Source organism: Perognathus longimembris, chromosome 17 (assembly GCF_023159225.1).
Source record: "Perognathus longimembris pacificus isolate PPM17 chromosome 17, ASM2315922v1, whole genome shotgun sequence".
NCBI lineage: Eukaryota > Metazoa > Chordata > Mammalia > Rodentia > Heteromyidae > Perognathus > Perognathus longimembris.
The window spans coordinates 26,091,204-26,113,585 of NC_063177.1; the positions used below are offsets into that span (position 1 = coordinate 26,091,204).

Consider the following 22,382-nt stretch of genomic DNA (forward strand, 5'->3'; position numbering starts at 1 on the left):
CCCAGAGTCTCTGGTATGTACTGCAGAAATAGTCAAATAGATTTCAGCTTTGAAAATACTGGGAATCCCAGTTATACTTGTAGATGTTAAAATCAACATCTCTATACACAAATGTTCACTGAATATTTTGTATGCATAAATTATTGGGTAGTACATATTGTTCCTTCACCAAAGAGCATTTTCTCAGAAATAATTATTGTTTTGTACTATATATTATATAAAAGTTTAATATAATACTAAAATACAATTTTCTAGACCATCAAGATGCATTAGAGCTCACCTTTTCATGCTTACCATCTTTTTTTTCCTGTGTTGTATAGCTGTTTTACATGAATAGGTTATATTATTTATTATACACAATAATTTATATTTGTAATAAAGTAATTAGAGAAATGGAACCACATATGGTTCTATTCATTTGTCTTTTTAGGACAGGGTACAGAAGAGCGAGTGAGAATAGAGTAAGACATATTAGTCTCAGATGACTTGTTTTCTAAAGAATTTAACAGTTAAATTCATCAATAGCTTTTTCCTGTTTTTGCTAATCAGAGATACCTGTGTGAAGGCTACTTCAATGTGAGGTATCTCTTTTGTGACTGCCTTTTAAATTTATACTATAGTCCTTGGTTGTGTCTTTTCTATCTAGTTGGAAGTGTAGAATAAAATCAGGGAAAATAATCCAAAATAATTGTTAAGGTAATTATTTAAATGATAAATTGTATTTTCTTGAAATATAATTCCTATTTTAAAAGTTACCTTCTGCTGGGCTGTGTACATTGGAAATAATTGTCACTAGCTGTCAGTTTCTGTATAGTAAGTAGTAAAGGTCAGGTGTTGGTGCCTCACATCTGTAATCCTTAGCTACTCAAGAGTCTGAGATCTGAGAATTATGGTTTGAAGACAGCTTAAGATCTGATGTTTGCGGTTCAAAGCCAGTCTGGGCAGTAAACTCTGACTCTCACCTCTAATCAACCCCTCAAAACAACAACAACAAACAACCGGATTTGGAGCTGTGACTCAGGTGGTAGAGCGCTAGCCTTGAGCATAAAAGCTCAGGGACACATAGTATTGTCATGGAAAAAATAAATATATTTTCTTACATCTTTAAAAAAAAAAACAAAAAAGCTCAGGGACAGCACAAGTTCCCAAGCAGTGAGTTCAAGCCCCAGGACTGACACATACACAAAAAAGTAGTAAAATAGGGCTGGGGATATGGCCTAGTGGCAAGAGTGCTTGCCTCCTATACATGAGGCCCTGGGTTCAATTCCCCAGCACCACATATACAGAAAACGGCCAGAAGTGGCGCTGTGGCTCAAGTGGCAGAGTGCTAGCCTTGAGCAAAAAGAAGCCAGGGACAGTGCTCAGGCCCTGAGTCCAAAGCCCAGGACTGGCCAAAAAAAAAAAAAGTAGTAAAATAAATATAATATTGGAGCAATAATTTTAAGTTAAGATATTTATCTTATTGAATATTTTTCTCTTTTTTAGTGAGTAAGTCAACAACATGTATTTCTCATAATTCGTTTAATATCCATTTTAGAAATGTAAAAGGAAAATTAGCTTCATTATAATAATTTAAAATAACTGTGGTCTGAGGATGGCTTAGTGGTAGAGTGCTCACCTAGCACAATAGACCTTTCAATGCTTTGGTTGATAATATCACATTGGGTAAGATGGTGTAGATATACTTGATGATGTACTCTGCATATGAGTAAATTATTTTTTGTTTCTTATTATTTCTTCTCCTCCTCTCCCCTGCCCCCCCGCCTTGTTTCTCAACCTCTTAGAGTAGGTCTTGAAAGATTGCCCAGATTGGCTTTGTATTTTCAAGACTCCTGCCTCAGCCTCCTTGGTGCTTATATTGTAGGTGTGCATTTCACTTGGCAACTCTTTTTACTAATGTATTCCATTCTATGTTCTTTTCTTAGTCATGTATTCTGTGTATTCCTAAGTGCTTCCCCTAACATTGCCCAGTCTATTAAATAGCTGAAACAAGTAGTCTTGAAGTATTAAGATCTTCTTATGCGACTTGTTCATGATATAAAGAACTCTGGAAGGGTTAACAGCATTTCTGATACTACAGTCATGTAATTTTTTTTTTTTTTTTGCCAGTCCTGGGCCTTGGACTCAGGACCTCAGCACTGTCCCTGGCTTCTTTTTTTGCACAAGACTAGCACTCTGCCACTTGAGCCACAGTGCCACTTCTGGCCATTTTCTATATATGTGGTGCTGGGGAATCGAACCCAGGGCTTCATGTATAAGAGGCAAGCACTCTTGCCACTAGGCCATATTCCCAGCCCCCAGTCATGTAATTTTTTTTTTTTTGGCCAGTCGTGGGCCTTGGACTCAGGGCCTAAGCACTGTCCCTGGCTTCTTCCCGCTCAAGGCTAGCACTCTGCCACTTGAGCCACAGCGCCGCTTCTGGCCGTTTTCTGTATATGTGGTGCTGGGGAATCGAACCTAGGGCCTCGTGTATCTGAGGCAGGCACTCTTGCCACTAGGCTATATCCCCAGCCCCAGTCATGTAATTTTTAAGTAGCATTCAGCTTATAACTAAGCTCTAGTGAAGTGGCTTCTACTCTGACCTTCTCAAAGTACCATTGATATGATGCCTTAAAATCTTTGTTAGTATACATTACATATAACCAAATAATTGATGTTATGTAATGATTTGTTTCACTAATGCTTTATATAAAAAATAGAGTTTAGGCAGCAACCACTCTGTTTACAGTAGCATTTCACTACAGTTCTACATAACCTTCATTTGCGAATAACCTTGCCAATAATGCTAATATATCTCATTCACATTTCTATTATGAAGTGTTTTGCTTGTAGTTAACAAATTCTTAACTTGAACATTCCAGGGATTAAGTTTACGTATATGATTTAAGTTGGTCAGATTGGTGATATTTAGTAAGTATTTGAATTAAGGAATTTCAACCTTGCCTAGAGTGACATATGAAAATTTGGAACAAACATATTATGTCAAAATATTTAAATCAAGGAACAAAGCATCTTCATAACTTCATAACTTGAAAGAAGCAAATTTTTCTCTATTTTTTAAATTCTTCCTGCTTTCCTCCCTGTCCTCCACTTACCTCCCATTTTCTTTATACATATTGAAGCTTGGTTTAGATTATTTGCATGCTATTCTATGAATGTAAGTCAGTTTTTTGCTTTTTACTGGGGACTGGGGAGGAGGTAGGACAGGTTATACTGAGAGAGTTTTGTGGTAGCTCATTTGACAGTTTCTCTATTGATTGATATCCACTTGTTAAAGAAGTAGGACCAAAATCCATGTAGAATGACAAGATCTCTGTTTAATGAGGATGTTGTTTTGATCATGGAAGCATTTAACTTCTAAAGTAATCTGAAAAACTCTTATACAATGCATTCTTAGTTGAGTGACTTAGTTATATATGAATACAATGAGAGTATTGTAAAATAAGTAGAGACAGCTGTATCCATCTGAGCAAGCATCAGGGGAATTTGTGCCAAAGGGTGGATGGCACAGGTAAAGAGAACTGCTAGAGTATTCTTAACAGAACAAATCCAGCATGATGAGAAAGGAGACACCTTTGTATTTGGAAGTATAGAAAAGTTGGCCTTGAGCAGCTGTCTGATGTGGAAATCCAAAACCCAGGTATGATTAGGAAAACAAAAGACAAAGACTGATAGATGTCATTAGCAGTCATTTTAAATGTCCTTTTAAATTGAAAGCAGATAGGAAGTCTCAAGGGATACTAAAGAGTGTCCAGTAGGCAACCTGTTTGCATTGTCGTGTTTCTACTTTGAAGAGGAAATTTTTTTTTCTTGCAGACTTAGTTGTTAGCATTGGTATATGTGTTCTTCATTTATGTTAATGATGAGTAACACATGGAACAAATGGAAATGGATTTAAAGTAGTTTTAAAATGCAGAGTTTGAAAATTTTGGGTTAAAAGCTTTTTAATGTTAAGTAGTATGTTTGTAACATACAAGGTGATTGGTAAATTCATGTGAGATCCAAACCAAGTTTAAATTAAAAGTTAAACTCAACACTTTGTTTTAAGATTCTACATAAGCTAGCGAGGCTGCCATGATGTTTTCATGGCTGGGACAAGCTCCTTGTGCATAGTAAAGATTCAATAAGGGTATTGATCCTCAGCATGGCCATACTCTGAAATTCATGGTATGCTTCATTTTCATTTGACTCAGGCCTTTCTTTTTGCCAAGCAAGTACCATGACCACAGCCCTATTTGTAGTTCTATTTCTGCTTAAATGAAGTTTGGGCCTTTTGGATCATATTCTTCCTTATTTGAGCTTTCCACATTGATGGGATGATTGTTGTGTACCACCATTCCCAGCTTTTTACTGTTGACATGGGGTCTGCATACTTTTCTGCTTGGGTTCGCTACAGTCTTCTTAATCTCAGCTTCTGGTGTTGCTAAGGAGGACAGGCTTGAACCATTGTGTAAGCATCTTAATTGATTTTTAAAATTGAGGCATTTACTTTCCAATAATTAAAAAAAATCCTAAAAAACAGTCACTTAATAGAATTATGGTTTGCAAACATATTTCTCCCTTTGAGGTTTTTTTTCACTTTCATCATGCTGTTCACTGAAAGATAAAATTTGAAGAATGTACAACTTAATTTTTCTTTTGTCATTTGTATCTTTATTGTCATATGTAAGAAATTATTGCCTCTTCTAACGTTATGAAGATATACTGTATTTTTATCTAATTACTTTAGCTTTTATATTTTAACTCTTTAATCCATTGCCAATTATCTATTTATTTCTGGCAGTACTGAGGTTTGAAAACTCAGGGCCTGTCACTAGCTAAGCAGGCATTTTACCACTTGAGCAAATCTTTTTTGTTGTTATTGTTTGTTTTTTGTTTTCACTGCCAATATCATTGCAAACTCACCTGGCCATCCATCCACTGGACTCTGGGCCTTGTGGACTTATAAAACATTAAAGGCATTTTGATGCACCTTCCTCTCCTCTTGGTGTGGAAAACCCCAGGTTAGAGAGCCAGTTTCCTTTGCACATGCAATCCTCACTGGCAGGAGACAGAAGATTCTAGTGGAAAGGGAAACTGGGCATCAGGATAGCCTTTTCAATTGTCTTTAACAATTAAGAGTGACTCCTTCCTTTAAGGCTATAAGGAGGTTCATAGTTCAGTATTTCCTCCATGGTTCTAGTCTTAGAAGGCCTCCCTTTTCCCACCCTGGGGTATATAGTCATTGTAATATTATTAAGCTTTCTGGGAATTTCCTGGTAAAATGGTGAGAAGAGAAACTCTTTAAAAATTCACACATACTTAAAAACAGCAAGAAAAAAACACAGGCATGGACTTCCTTTGCGCAAGTTACAATGACACACATTTTAAAGTTCAGAAAAATGGCCTGCTTCTTAAAATAACAACAACCCCTCCCATATGTATATAGTCACTCAGCTCTGCATTTGAAACAGAAATATATAGTTAAGGCGGGCTAAGGATTAAAGCTGCAAAAATGGTCCCAGTAACCCCCAGACCTTGGTGCAACTTTCAACAAGATTCATATAGAAAAAAGGGCTTTTAGGGAATTGAAAAATCCCTAGAATCTGTGACCATTGGGCAAAAATTTGACCTGCACCAAGGTCTGAGCAAATCTTTTTAAAAGAATAATCTTTCATAGAAACCATGTTTACATTCCTGCTCCATTCTGAACATTTCTTTCCATATATAAAAGCTCATTTTGTCTGAATAATAAATGTTTATTTAGTAATAATCTAATCTGATACACAAGCACTATACTATGTATTGCAGAATGTATTATAGTGTTGTAGTTGTGCAGTTTCTATGTATCTTTGTCCTGTACATACTGCTATAATAATACATATTATACAAATACAGTAATATTATAGTTGCTAAATGGTCAGTTTTTGTTTTGTTCTTTTTATGTTTGTGTGGGTTGAACTCAGGGCCTAGGCATTTTCCCTGAGCTTTCTGCTCAAGACTAGAGCTCTACCACTTGGAGCTATAGCTCCAATTCCAGTGTTCTGCTGATTGATTGGAGTTTCATGGACTTTCCTGTCCATGCTGGGTTTGAACCATAATGCTCAGAACTCAGCCTCTTGAGTAGCTAGGATCACAGGTACCACCCTCTAAACCACAGGCAATTTTTTTTAAACAAAGAGCAAGAAAATTAAAAAATGATTTATTTCATGTAATACATGGACTTCCTCTTGGGGTTACTTTCTTTTTTATATTCTTTACAAAATAAAGACTCATGGTAAATGGCAGCAATGTAGATGATTGAGCTAAAACTGCTTTATTGTGGTAGCACAGAAATATGAGCTTTACAGCAATGACAACATAGAGTAATAGTATATTACACCAGGTGCTAGTGAAAGAATACTAAAGTTTTTCTGAATTCAGGAGAATATGTAGTACACATTAAGGAGTGGGATCCTGATGGCTCATACATGTAATCTTAGGTACTCAGGAAGCTGAGATCTGAAGAATTTAGGTTTGGACCCAAGCTTGGCAGGAAGATCTGATAGACTGTTATAACCAGGAAAACACAGAAAGTAGAGGTATGGCTCAAGTGGTAGAGTACCTGCCATGAGTGAAAAACAGGGTAGAGTGTCCTGAGTTCAAGCTCTAGTACCATCATCCCTCAAAATGTCACACACACACACACACACACCCCTAGGCAACATTTTTTTTAAATGATAGAGGGCTATAAAATGAAAGATTAGGTACTTTAATAGACCAAACATTTTGGATATTTGAGTAAAATTTCTTAGTGCGTTGATTAGTTTCAGTTCATTGTTTAATTTCTTTAAAGTTATTTACTGAATGTCTGCTATGAGTCAGATATTCTCTTAGGCAGTAATGATTTAGTAGAGACAAGAGAAACAAATCCCTGATCAATGTACTTCTGATCAAAGCATTAATATAAAATGGGTAAACAAAAGCCAAATATCATAGGATCCTGATTCTCTACTATTGTTATCGGCTAGCACTGGAAGCTAGAAGAATGAAGCAAGTAGTTACTGTAAATACATTAGTAATCCCCAAAGCTGTCTGTTGAGGAGGCTTCGGCCAGTTCATAGGCTTGTACCTTAGCGTGTGCTCTTTTCCTTCCCTCACCATTGCAGCATCCATTCTTTTATGTCTGTTTGTTAGGTGTTATTTATCTTTTCCTCATCACTTCCTGAACTCATCATAGGCTTACTTTCTCCTCTCTCTGATTCTTCTTTGATTTATGACCTTCAGACTTAGGAATTCAGTCATTCCTCTTAACTTCATTTTCTTGTTGAGATATAAGTGATTCCTAGTTCTTCTCAAATTTGTTTCTTTAATGGAGCAAATTTAGTACCAAAAGGAAGAAAAATGGACCTTATTCAACTATTGAAATGGTAACTGAAGTTCAGGAAATTTTATGAGACTTGGAAAAATACAAGCATTTGATTTTCCTGTTTTTGGGGCTTCAAGGTATGATGCATCAACATAAGTTATTAAGAAATTTATGAATATTTTTGTTTAAAATTTTTAGGTTGTTATCCTTGTCCTGGTCCAAACATGAATCCTGTTGCTCTTGGGAGCCGCTGGCTTGCTTATGCTGAAAACAAGGTAAGCCATGATGCCTGATTGTGGTGGGTGGAATGAAGCAAGTCTTTAGGTTTCTCCTTAGTATATATGTATGTTCTATTGTCAGTAACTCATATTGCATGTTCAGCTTACTGCTTCTTCTTGTACTGTCTTTTGTATGAGTAAATCATATGAGCTCAGATGTGGTCGGCTTTTTACCTATCAAATTGATATACCAAGATCTTCATAGTAAAGGAAGACATGATATTTATACACTTAGATGTTTTATGTATAATACAGGGCTAAACATAAATTTGAATAGTGTTTCTCATATCTTTTAGCATTTAGCACATGAATGTAAGATGAAATAAAAATATTGTAGACTTTAAAGATTAGTATGTTTGTTGGTTGCATAGTTATTGTATTTTGGGAGTAATCACTTTTGGACCAAATCTGTATGTGGTAAGTAAAGGAAGTATTTTCAAAGCCACAGAACTAGTAAGTCAGTAGCCTGTAGAATGTGCAAAATCAAACAACTCCTAATTAAAATAATTTTTTAGGTGAATTCTTTGATTCCTTACCCAAAAGTCTGTCTGTGAATATTAAGATATTTTGCACTTAACTGAATATTCTATGTTTCATTTAGTTTCTACTCCTAATTTTACCATATTTATAATAAAAATAGCCCTTTTCAAGTTATTCTTTTCAAAGAAGACAGGAGCTATATTAATTGGCATTTACAACAATTTCTTAATGAGCTAGTATATATTTTCTGTTCCTGATGCTTTTAGGTTTTTGAGAGTAGTATAGAATTGCAATATTGAATTAAATTTTAGAGTGAGTTTTTTTCTTTAGTAGTGCTTTGTTTTTTTGGTGGTCCTAGGCGGCTTGCACATGTTAGATAAGCACTACCACTGAGCTAAATTTCCATCTGAAAATACTTTTTGTGAAATTACAAGAGGAATCCACATATCTTGATGAGATTTATTATTCAGTTTCTCTGTCACTTATTAGCTTACATTAGTTGTATAGTGGAGATTTCTATTTCATTGTTACTTGTTTGTCTTCTTTTTTAAATATAATTTTAACTTGGAAAACTTGAAAGAATAATTTTGATAGAAATAACATAGGGCTGGGAATATGTCCTAGTGGCAAGAGTGCTTGTCTCCTATACATGAAGCCCTAGGTTTGATTCCTCAGCACCATATATATAGAAAAGGCCAGAAGTGGCGCTGTGGCTCAAGTGGTAGAGTGCTAGCCTTGAGCAAAAGGAAGCCAGGGACAGTGCTCAGGCACTGAGTTCAAGCCCCCAGAACAGGAGGAGGAGGAAGAAGGAGGAAGGAGGAAGGAGAAGAAAGAAGAAAGAAGAAGGTGAAATAACACAAAGCCTTTTCTTTCTGTCTTTTTTTTTTGGGGGGGGGTCAGTCATGGGGCTTGAACTTGGACCTGGGTGCTGTTCCTGGGCTTTTTCACTCAAGGCTAGTGCTCCACCACTTTGAGCCACAGCACCACTTCCACACAAAGCTTTGTCTTCTGAACTATTTCAGAATGACTTGCATACATACTAAATACTTTAATTTTCAGACACTTTACTGTGTGTTTACCACTTATCTTTAATCTGCCATTCCTCAGATCATGTGTTTTTTATCCCCTGCCTGCCTGTCTCTCTCTCTTCCTCCCTCTTTCTCTCCCTCTCTCCCTCCTTCTCTCTCCCTCTCCTAACTCTTCTTTCCTTCCTCCTTCTCTCTCTGTCCACCTTCTTGCTTTCTCTTTCCCATTTCTTTTCCTTTCTCTTTTCTTTCTTCCTTTCCCTTTGTCTCTGTCTCTCTGTCTCCTCCCCCACCCCCATCGTTTATTCATACCAGTCCTCAGGCTTAAACGCAAGGCCTGGGTGCAGTCCTTGAGTTTTTGTGTTCAAGGGTAGCTCCACTCTGGCTTTTCTTTAGTAGGTAACTGTAGATAAGTCTCGTTGACTTTCCTGCCTCTGCTGATTTTGAACCACAATTCTCAGATCTCAGCTTCTTGAATAAAGATTATAGGTGTGAGCCACTGGTACCCTGATGTGTTTTTCTTCTTTTTGCTCAGCTTGGGGGGTCTTGGACCTTGATCATCCTCCTTACCCTTCTTGCATGGCCTGGGCAAGTGAGCCATGTCTCCAGTCCCATGTTGGTTAATTTTGAAATAGGTTCTTGCATAGACCATCAGATGGACTTTATGCTTCCTGCTGTGGCTAGGATGGCAGATGTACACTAGCTACTGTGCCTACTTTTTTGATTGGGAAAGAGTTTTATGCTTTTCTGGTAGGATTAGTTTGGAACTTCAATCCTCTTCATTTCATCTTCCAGTCTCACAGACTTGGTGCCTGGGTTGTTCTCAGAAGGAATCCTCTTGATCTCAGTGCCTGAAGTAGTTAGCTTTACAGACATGAACTGCTGGAACTGGCTTTGAATGAGTTTTATTTTGAGTTTGGTGTGATCTTCCTTCCTTCAAGGTTTTATTTGATATATAGTTGATTATAGTTCTTTATGTATTTATGTTTTATTTGTGTGTACATATAAGTTATATATTTCCATTTCATAAGAGATTACATTGCTTTCTCTGCTTAGCAATATTCCCTGAAAATTAGTCCATTTTATATATAAAGTCTTGCACTTGAGAGAATTGTTTTCTCACCTTTAATTTTGTGGAGCTAAGATACGCTTATAATTTTGGGGTGAGTCTGTGTGTCAGATCAAATTTTCATGTACAAATTCTGACTCATTTGTCATCAAATTGAAAAGATAAGAGTGTTGCTTACTTTTCCCTATTTGTCCTTGACTGTTCTTTGTGCCTGCAGGGGGGAATGGGTGATAGCCTTTCCAGAGTGTTCCTTTCTTGGCTTGTGCAGCAGGAGGCAGCAGAGGGATAATCTTCAGAATTTCTTGAGTGTATGTTTGTTGATGAATGAAGGAGTGACAGATTCTTTTTATTAGCAAAAATAATCACTTTCCAAATCCACATTTTACTGCACGTGAAACCACAGATGCTAAGCAGTCACCTAGAAGTGAAGTCTATTTTGTATGCATGGCAGCAATTACCTAGATACAGCTTCAAGGCACACTTTTCAATGTGCTTTGAGGAACTTCTTCAGAAAGAATGTAACTGAAATTTGGTTGAATTAATGAAAATATTATAGCTGGTAATGTGGAGGTGGGGTAGCATGCACAGGGTCTTGTCTATAATCCCTAGCACCTCAGGAAAAAGCATAAAAACATAACCTGTCATCACCATTATATGTAATTACCAAAGGACCCAGTTTTACGTTGTATGAAGCACTTGTAGGTATAGATTATTTTTTAGCAGTTGCTAAAGTTTTAAAGTTCTTGTTACATTGTGGTCTGTTCTAACACTATATTATTGACATTTGATTTAAAATAATTATTAGCATATACTTATGATACTTACAACTTGGGTATGATGTAGTCTGCTCAAACTTACCCAATTGTGTTATTTCTTATTCACCATTTTAAGGCAATTTAAACATACAAATATTGATAATAATTCTTTGTTGTTGTTAAACATGGCAAATGGAGGCCAGTGAAGAACTTAATCCTGATTTATTGCTTGAAATGTGAGAATCATATACATCAAAGTAGTTATTCATATTGACAGTTGGCATGTTTAGTTGTTGATGTCAGGCACAAATAATAGCATTTCTTTTACTTTCTCATGGTAATAGTAGTAAGCTCTTTAAAGCGGACAGCTAGTGCATGTGTCATAGTAGATTTATGCATAATTTGTGCCATTTTTGTAGTGACACAATTGAAAAATGCAAATATTGCAAAACCTTTTGTCTATTCTTTTGTTTCCTTTTATAATCTTTGTAGAGGAATTAAGAGAAGAAATCATCCAATTTGCTAGCATATCAAATATTTCATATTAAGAAGTTATATGTTAATTATATATATTTTTAAATATTTATTGTCACAGTGATGTACAGAAGGGTTACAGTTTTATACATAAGGCAGTGTGTACATTTTTTTTTTTTTTGCTAGTGCTGGGACTTGGACTCAGGGCCTGAACACTCTCCCTGGCTTCTTTTTGCTCAAGGCTAGCACTCTGCCTCTTGAGCCACAGTGCCACTTCTGGCTGTTTTCTGTATTTGTGGTGCTGAGGAATCGAACCCAGGGCTTTCATGTATACGAGGCGAGCACTCTCGCCACTAGGCCATATTCCCAGCCCCTGTTAATTATATTTTAAAAATTTATTTGTATAAAGGCTGCCAGATCTCAAATCCTCTTGTTCTAGAGTTTATGAATTCTTAAAGCCCATTCATTGAGCATGAAACTGCCTGAGTGGCACCAGTAGATTATAAAAAAGAGTGAAAATGTCTCAGTTGGGCTTTTAGTTGCTTTGTCTGAAATAGACTGATGCAAACATTCCCACCCACCATCATTATTATGCACTATAAATAAGTGCTGTCTAATAGTATGTAGAGTTAAACAGTTTAATAGAAAATGACTCTGGTTTTCTTTTTAACCTCAGTTGATTCGGTGTCATCAGTCTCGTGGTGGAGCCTGTGGCGACAACATTCAATCTTATACAGCCACAGTCATTAGTGCTGCCAAAGTGAGTACCTCAGTGCTTTGCGGGTGTTTACATGTTTTCTTATATTTTCATTCACAAATGCAGAATAAACAAAGGATTTAAAGTAGAATATTTTACCTTCCTGCAAATTACTATTTCAGTGATTTTAATGTAATAGTTGAAGGTTAACAATTATTCTACTGTAATGATTGTTAGATTTCTACTTAATCATTTAAAATCTAAAAGTATGTTAATTGGGTTAAGATCTGGTAAGAGTTTCTTTTTCTGAGTTTCACATAATTTTACCTATGCTGGGATCCCTGAGCATCTTTGAACATTACTGAGTCTTCTTGACTGTGGAAATTTTTCATGAAAACTTAAGTTAATCCCCTGGCACATTCATAGATTCTTTCATATCAAGGGACTACTCTTCACGTTTGTCAAGTGAGTTCTTTTTTGTGTGTGTGAGGGTTAATTTTGATGATGCCTGGTAAACTTTATGCTGATTATAAGGTATTCTTATAACCACTATCCTTTTGAATTGTGAAGTATACAACAAAACAATTCTAATAATAGGGATGACAGAGTGAATCTACATGACAGCATGTAATAGAAAGCACAACTATTCAGAAGAGAACAACAGTTTAAAGTAAACCACAGGGAGGGAATCAAAGGTCACACTGTTTTATGTTAAACAAATACAAAAATACTTCCAGACTGATCACAAATGCTTACATGATGTGCTTTAGAATGTGTCCCTTGGTCTGATGAGAGAAACATTACTATTTTTTGCTTAAAAGGAAAATAATAAGTTTTTCGCCTATAGCAGTGTATATTTATAATTCAGAAATCTTTATAAAGAATGCCAGATTTCTCCATTGTGTATGCAGAAATAATGATGGTTATTTCAACAAAGAATTGTCTAAGACAGTAATTAGGCAGAATCTTCAATGTTATTCTGGTTGTCTGAATCATGTAACAAGGAGACCTATGTCTCATGTTTTAGAATCCCTTTAGACTTATCTCACACATGTGTACCAGGATCATTCCTTGCTATCATTTTGAATAAAGTTCACTTGTTTAATGGAAGATAACCTATTTGGCTTTCATTTGCCATTGATATATGTCTCATGCATATGTAAAAGAAAAGAGACCTGTTTTATTTTGTAACTGTTCTGTGGGCATACTGGAATGAGGCTAGGTTTAGTATAATTTGAAAACAGTAAATCTGAACTCACTCAAAATCCTTATTTATGCTTTGAGAAATTATGTTGTAATGACATCTTAAGTCAAGCAATTTTTCAGCAGGCCTGGTCACCATTGGAGTAATTACATTACATTTTTAAGTATGTAAGATGCTTTGTATGTCTGTATATTTGTATTCATGCCTAATTTTTTATGAACAGTTTCAATCCAGTCATATGTTATATCTTGATCTGGTAAGTTATAATTACACCTAACTTAAATGTCATTAAATATAAACATTTAAAAAATGTCGACATAATATCTGTTTACATTGGAATCAGGTCTGAGAACATGAATATTTTGAAATTTCCTTCTAATTACTGGTAAATTATTTTGTTCAGATTGCTATCAAACATGGAGCAACACTTCATTTTACTTCCATTGTGTGATTTTTTTTTTTAATACAGAAAAGATTGGAAAGTTTGAGTGATTTTTTTTTTTCCTCTCCAAATGGTAATTTTCTTAGTAAGGGGTCGAATATTACTTTTTACTAAATTGGCCTTTGGAGGAATAAAAGTCTTTATTTTTATATGCTAATTACATGAAATTAACTTTTAATTTCTATTAGAATATTTTCTCTTTGATTATACTTACGTTATAATCCTTTTAGTGTGAAAATTCATTATGCACAGTCACTATATTTTTTTGTGTTTCAAGGGACATAATGTTTAAGAATAAACCTTGCAAATATGTCTTTAGCCCTGGCAACCTTTCTAGAGCATTCTATTCAAAATTTAAGAAAAAAAGTGATGAGCCAAGCATGGTGGTAGTTCACAACTATAGTCCCAGATACACTGATTTGATGATGGAGGTGGGTGGATCACTTAAGCTTATGACTTCCTAGACCAGCCTAGGAAATATAGCTATATTTTATTACAAGTGAATCAGTCTAAAATGAAACTTTGGCATATTATAAATAATCCTCTAGAGAATAAGAGCCAGAGGTACCTAATGATTTTATGATGTCAAATTACTATGTTATAAAACTTGATCAGAAATTATGAAAAATATGCCAGGTACCTGTGGCTCACACCTGTAATCCTAGCTACTCAGGAAGTTGAGATCTGAGGATTGTGGTTCCCAGCTAGGCAAGGCTGGAAAGTCTGTGAGACTCATTATCTCCAATTAATCACAGAAAAAGCCCCAAGTAGCTCTGTGGCTCAAGTGGTAGGCTAGCCTTGAGTAAAAGGAGCTCAGGGACAGTGCCCAGGCCCAGAGTTCAAGCCCCATGACCAGTAAAAAAATAAAAAAAAAGAAATTATGAAAAATGAAGCATTGATTTGTCCTTATTTGTGAGTGTAGTCCTGCTGTATAAAATGTTAATTAGCATACAAATTAAGTGATACATAGGAAATACAAATTTTCACATTCAATGAGGAATCATTCCACAACACAGGGCTATTAGCCGAGACTTAAGAAACAGTAACCCCTCCCCCCCCCCCGGCGAACAGCACCTTAATAAAAACAATAACATATATGTATATAATATTATATATTATAAATATCAGTTCCTGAATGAGTGTGCTATGCCAGCAGCAGAAATTCATAAACAGATAAATAACATGTTGGATAAAGTCAAACTAAATTGGTTAGGTGTTGCAGCAAATAGACATTGTTTCTTGCTCTCTTGCTCTCTCTTGTGTATATACAACAAAACTGGTTGTAATAAATTTGTGCCTGAGTACTTCAAAATTTTATAAGCAATTCTGAGTTTGGGATTTTCCCTTCTTAGATCTGAATGATCTGTGTATCCTTTCTTGTACACTAGGTCAGGCTCACTCTTCTATTATGTATGCCTTTATGTACTAACCCAAAGAATATAATTTTCTTTTGAAATATAACATGGAAAGTATGTTTATAAAAACTATGTAATATTCACCATTAAGAAAAACTACATATGTTTAAATAAATTCATGTTTATTTGTTAAAACATTTTCTCAAGAGAAAGTTGCTCTTATATGTCTTCCTCTGAGGCTTTGTAGAGTTTCCCTAGTTTATTTCATTAAAGGATTAAAATTTTAGTTCTTAATTTATTTAGAGGTTACTGGGATTTGAACCTGTTGGCTTTGGTAGACAGGTGCTTTACCCCTGAACCACACCTCCAGTTCTTTATCCTTTAGTTATGCTTTGGATAGGATCTCATAATTTTTTTGTCTGGGGCTGTATGGGACCTTGATACCTATACTTAGGTCTTTATCATAGCTGGGATTATGGGGTTTGTCATGCCTGGCTTTTTTTTTTTCTGGGTGGAAATGGGGCAGTCTTCAGGCTAGTTTTGAAATATGATAACTTTGAGTATCTAGTATTATAGGCCTATATATCAGCACTATTTTTTATTTTTTTCATCTTATTCAATTGTGAAGATAAATACATTAATTGAATATACATGTGTAACTTCAAAATTGACATCTTTTTTACTTTTTTTAAAAGTTTTTATTATAAAACTGATGTACAGAGAGGTTACAGTTTCATACGTTAGGCATTGGATACATTTCTTGTACTGTTTGTTACCTTGTTTTTTACATTTTTTATATTTCCAAATAATACTTAATCTCCATGTTTTTATTAGTTTTTACTTCTTTTGTTTATAATCCTTTTTAGAAAGAATGCATGAAGTGGATGGAAAAATGTAATATTGAAATTGTTCAAATGAGAGTATTTGGTACATTGGTTAAATCTTGATCTATATTTTGTATTCCCTCATAACTGTTATTTTAATGTGTTTTAACTCTATTGTGTGTGGTCAATTGATCTAATCAAAATGCCTTTATTTTTCGTGTGATTTGATAATAACAGTTCTGAGAAAGCAACGCCATTAGGGCTAATCAATAGGGAGGACAACTGATCCGGTACCAGAAAGGTTAACGATGACTAGTGACAGAACATACAGCAAGTTCATTTGAATTATAGCTCATAATAGATTTTCTCACCCTTGTTATAACTTAATGCTCAGCTCTCCTGGAGCTGTATTCTTGTTCTTTAAATACTTTTGTAAAGATTCATCAGGGATGTAATAAACTTTTAAGTATAGCTTTAGATGGTAAGGATGCTCACTGTGCTTTTCATCTCCATTTGATGGCATGTTCTTGCTACCAAAATCAAATAGAAAGACAAATTACAGTGAGGCAGTTTAGATTTTCAAAAACAGTTATTTGAGAAATGTTAAATTATGATGTGTATTACTTCTGGAAAGTACACATAGATGTGTTTAATTCCAATAGGAAACAAATTTATTCAGAAAGCAAAAGTCTGTAGTAGTAGAGAAAACTATCCACATACTTGCCTTCCCTTCTTTTATAGCTAATAGTTAAATTAGCCAAGACAAATTGTGCTTTCTGTGTAATAAATTGCAGATTTGGTGACTATTGAGTTTGAAGCTCAGATTCTTGTTCACCAGTAAAGTTTATCTGTCAATAGTCATACTTTTTCCTAAGAAATGTTATGAAATCATCATGCAAGATGAGCCTCTGACTATGAAATAAAGCACTGTTTTTCTGTCTCTTCTTTTTCTTATGTGAACCTTACTGATACCTTGCAGTTTGCTTTAGTACATTACTTTCCACTCCTATGTGTTTCAGTTCTTTTAATTTTATTCCTATTTATTGGTAGAATTGATGAATAAATAGGCTCAGTACAATTGTAGAGGATATACAAGTGAAGAGTTTAAAACTAAGAGGCATTCCTTTGATGAAGGCATATCTACTTGTACTTCTAAGTGGGAGTATTCCATTAGCATTAATGGAGTGAAGTCAGTATGTCAGATGAGGTATCTCAGAGGTTAATCAGGCTTCCTGGCCAGCTCTTGACATCAATACACTGGCGCCTGATTCTCCTGGTCCTTCAGAGGTTTACATGACAACACTCTTACAGACTTTGTGTAAGTCATTTCTTGTGAATTATTGAAACAAATGTTTGGCTGCTAATTGAGGAACACTAATGTGTTTTATAATCACTGCAATTTGAGTTCTTAGCACTAAACAAAACATTTACAATTGATTTGTGGTTTTTGTCTTGGTTTCAGCCTGCTTTGAGTTATATCTTTTTGCTTGAATTCAGCAGGTAGCTTTGTACTTATGAACTGTGAGATCACAGATATTACCAGTAATATATTATGAGGCAAAATATGATTGGGTAGTGGTTAAAAACCAAGTTGTAGAGACAATCCTACTTTTTATTTTTTGGCCAGTCCTTGGGCTTGGACTCAGGGCCTGAGCACTGTCCCTGGCTTCTTTTTGCTTAAGGCCAGCACTCTACCACTTGAACCATAGCATCACTTCTGTTTTTTTCTGTTTATTGTGTTGCTGAGGAATCGAACCCAGGGCTTCCTGCATGCAAGGCAAACATTCTACCACTAAGCCACATTCCTAGTCCCGACAGTCCTACTTTTGAATTCTGGTTTGTCATTGGTTAGCTGTTTAAGCTGCCATTTTACTTAAGTTTTCAAGCTTCACTTTTCTGTATCAGTGAGGAAATCTATAGAGGTCATCGTACAAAAGGGTTTACCATTTCATAAGTAGGTAATGAGTACATTTCTGTATTTTGGACCTTGTCACCCATTCTTTTGGTTCTGCCGGTTTCTCCCTCCCACCCCAAATGACATAGTGTATACTGAATACCATGATTAACATGATTAGATTTTAACGGAAAATTTCATTGGGAGCTTATTGTCCCTTTTACAATTTTAAAGCAATTGTTGAAAAGATCACATTTATGTATTGGTAAACATACTGCCTTGTGTGTCATTTATATTTTAAATTTGAAATAACTACGTTGTTTATATTTAGTAATTTAATTATATCATATACAGAATACAGGTGAGAATATTTTCCTCATAATTATTTTAGAAGGCTCACCTTATTGAATACTAATTTGAAATATTTTAATTCAAAAATTCTTCACAACATGAGAATTAAAAAAGTGTGTATATGTTACTTAATATGGAAAATTGAAGATGACTATGTAATTTAGGCCAAGACTGATCATCAAAGATTTGTTATTTACATAGCATTCTCTTGGTTTTTAGCTCACTTGTTTTTGATGAAAAATAACACTATGGCTTTAAAAACATTTTCATTCACACATATCACTGTCAGGTAAATTTAATGAATTAAAAAGATGCTTTGAATGGCTGGAATTAAATGTCATCCTGAAACATTCTTATCTCTAATTGAAATACTTTATCAGAAGCATACTACATGGAGTCATTTTCTTTTACTGGATTGAAGAGAACCCTTTTAGCTAATCTTACATATTTCCTGTAGTAATTTTGAAAGACTGAAGACTGTGTAAAGTACTTTATATCAGAATACTATGGATTTATTTTAGAATGATAGTTATTTGCCTCATAAGTAATCTCCCAATATATCTTTATCATACTAGAAAATAGACATAAAATTAGATTTTTATTTTATAAACAACCCCAGAATACTAAATACTACTCAATACTAAATGCTAAATTCTACTCAAATTATATATTTTAATGTGGGTGAATATATTAAATATTTTTATAAAAGTATAATTTTACCCTATATTATACAGAGCTTTTTAACTATAATCACAATAACCTAATTATGAGCATATTCACATAATGCTGAATTTGCTGCTTTTTAAGTTATATCCCCCTGAATAAGTACTTACTTACTAAATTGCAAGATCTTTTTGAAAGTTAAACCCAATATTTGGAACAATTTTATATGGTATTGAAAGAAAATAAGAAATTTAAAAATAAATTAACGACATGCATATTTCCATGCCTACTGAAATATTTGAGACTACATGTGCTTATTTAAAATTGTTCATTCTAACTTTCATTGTATAGACATTGAAAAGTGGCCTGACAATGGTTGGGAAAGTTGTGACTCAGCTGACAGGCACGCTGCCCTCAGGTGTGACAGAAGATGATGTTACCATCCACAGTAACTCACGACGGAGTCCTTTGGTCCCAGGCATCATTACAGTTATTGACACTGAAACTGTTAGAGAAGGCCAGGTAAGAACTTTGGTACTTGAAGATTGTACTACTTGCAGATTATGCTAAGATCAAAAATAGATGGGACTTAAGTAGATGAATAAATATAAAATTTTAGAAACTATAATTATTTTAGGTCTTATTTTTAAGATAAAAGTAATAAGTTAAACCTGTTATTTATTTTAACTTTTGGTGATGGGAGTTTGAACTTAGGGCTTTGCAGTTGCTTAGTAGACTAAGCCTGTGTTGGGGGGGTCTTTAGCCACCCCCCCCCCCGCTCCCCGACCCGTGGGAGAGACGGGAAGGCATGCCCCGACCGGACGAGCCAAGCAAGGAAAGGGTTGGCAGGCAGCCCGCACCCAGCCCTCCCTCACCAGAGGACAATCAGACGGCCTGGGAGTCAAGACCGCAGCCGGGCTCCGGTGGGCTCTGCACCACTCCTCCAGGCAGCTGGGTTCAGCTTCCACTGTGCTCCTCCAGTCCATCTGGTTCCACTTCACTCCGCTTCACACCTCTGCTCTCTCCTCCTCCTGCTCTTCTCTTCTTCCTTAAACAGTCTTCTTTGTTCATTTTCCTGTCATCTAAAGCTTAGTGTGAGATTGCCCCATCCTTTCGAGGATACCCTTACCTCAGGTCGTCTAAAGCTTAAACCTACGCGCCCCACGTTGGGCACCATTGTCGGGGTCTCTACCCCCCCCCCCCCCCCGCGCTCCCCCGACCCGCGGGAGAGACAGGGCAGGCATGCCCCGACTGGATGAGCCAAGCAAGGAAAGGGTTGGCAGGCCGCCCGCACCCAGCCCTCCCTCACCGGAGGACAATCAGATGGCCTGGGAGTCAAGTCGGCGCAAGATCTCATTTATTGGGGAAGTATGTGCCACTAATATAAGGCACAGGAGCCAATCAGGTCTAAGAGCGGCAGGAAGGGGAGGGATGAGCTGTCCATCAAGGGTGGAAGAGCTGGGGCGTCACAGCCCACAGAACCGCCTCTGGGTTATAGCCAAAGACACTAGTAGCATCTGTGCGTTGTTGTTAGGTGCCGCCATCTTAGCTACACATGGCCCCAAGACTGAGAAACAGGCGGGGCCAGCTAGTTGACTTCCAGGTGTGCCCCACAAACCTGTTTTTTTTTGTTTGTTTGTTTTGTTTTGTTTTTTTTTTTTGGCCAGTCCTGGGCCTTGGACTCAGGGCCTGAGCACTGTCCCTGGCTTCTTCCCGCTCAAGGCTAGCACTCTGCCACTTGAGCCACAGCGCCGCTTTTGGCCGTTTTCTGTATATGTGGTGCTGGGGAATCGAACCTAGGGCCTCGGGTATACCGAGGCAGGCACTCTTGCCACTAGGCTATATCCCCAGCCCCACAAACCTGTTTTTATTTTTGTTTTTCCTTCTGATACTGGTGTTTTGAACTCAGGGCCTTGCACTTCTATCACATGAGCTATACCTCCAATCAGCTTTTTCTGGTTGGTTTTAATTGGAGATTAAAAGATCTGTCTACCTTGATTGCGTCAAATCTTGGTCTCATCCTCTAAGTAGCTAGGCTCATGGCATGCCACAGGTGTCTAACACATTTCTTTTTAAACATAAAAAATAGTACATGAAATTTTAAAATAACATCAGAAAATAGAAATAGCTTGATTCAAAAATCTTGTTTCTTCAGATTATGTGTGTGTGTTTGTTTGTGTGTACGCATGTGCACCAGTGTGTGTGCGAGTCCTGGGGCTTGAACTTAGGGCCTGGGTGCTGCCCCTGAATGTTTGGGCTCCAGACTAGCACTACCACTAGAGCCACAGCTTCACTTCTGGCCTGGGCTGGCTTCAAACTACAATCCTCAGATCTTGAGTAACTAGGATTACAGGCTTGAGCTATTGGTGCTCAGCAGTAGTTTGTGTTTGTTATTTTTTGTCTGTGGTGGGGCTTGAACTCAGAGTTTGGGTGCTGTTCCTGAGACTCTTTGTGTTCAAGGCTGTGCTCAAGTCTAGTACTCTCCCACTTGAGCCACAGTGGCACTTCCAGTTTTTGAGTGTTTAATGGGAGATAAATGTCTCACAGAGACTTCTCTGCCTGGCCTGGCTTGGAACTATGATCCTCAGATCTGAGCCCTCAAATCTCAGGATTATAGGTGTGAGCCACCAGTGTCCAGCAATAGTTATTTTTTTTCAAATTTTTATTACCAAACTGATGTACAGAGAGGTTACAGTTTCATACTTTAGGCATTGGATACATTTCTTGTACTTTTTGTTACCTCGTCCCTCATTCCCCCTCCCCCCTCCCCCTTTCCCTTTCCCCCAGTGAATTGTTCAGTTCATTTACACCAGTTTTGCTAGTATTGCCTTTGTAGTTGTTTGTATTTTTTTTTTTACCCTATATACCACTGTTTACTAGTATACATGGTTTCCAATATACTCATAAGATACAGAGATAGTGTAGGTACAACCACAGGAAGGGGATACAAGAGGATCATCAATAATAGAAGCTACAGTTACACATAGCACGTTGACAGTAGTTACAACAGTGATATAACAATCGTTTCCATTAACCAAAATAGTTACTTTTTAAATGTAGGTTCAGACTATAAACATGGGAAATATTTTGTCCTTGATTCTACATCTTGTTGGTAAGATGGTTCTGGCAAGAAGTATCCTTTCTTCCCTTCTCGGTGTACTCAAACATCATTTCTTTTGTATCATAGTTTTCATTGTTTATAATAATTTTTATAGAAGATTTAATCCAAAATCAATTTCTAGAATAGGAACATAAAAGGTTTATAAAATTCATTTTTAACATAAAATTCATATATGTTTTCAGGCAAAATGCTTAGAAAATATGTGAGTCTTTAAAGTATTAGCCTTTACTATTTCATGTTCTTTTAAGAGAGGCTGCTTCCACTATATATGGGCCAACATCTTGATGAAATATTACATTTGGCAGCTACTCATACGTTGTTTCCTGTAGTAAGATCAAGTGGCACTTACAGCAGAAATCGAGTTTGCCACAATTAAAACAAAAAAAAATCTTTGAAATTCTGGGTTATTAAATATGGCTGAGG

General features: G+C 36.2%; 1 protein-coding gene across 3 annotated transcripts in view; it reads left to right on the plus strand.

The window, feature by feature from the left end:
• Bcas3 (BCAS3 microtubule associated cell migration factor) overlaps positions 1-22,382 on the plus strand; it is a 518,556-nt gene that overhangs the window by 98,816 nt on the left and 397,358 nt on the right. For all 3 annotated transcript variants that reach the window (XM_048366643.1, XM_048366642.1, XM_048366644.1), the window contains exons 10-12: positions 7,526-7,602; positions 12,085-12,168; positions 19,190-19,360. In XM_048366643.1, the coding sequence (XP_048222600.1) occupies positions 7,526-7,602; positions 12,085-12,168; positions 19,190-19,360 (332 nt within the window). The remainder of the gene's footprint in view (positions 1-7,525; positions 7,603-12,084; positions 12,169-19,189; positions 19,361-22,382) is intronic.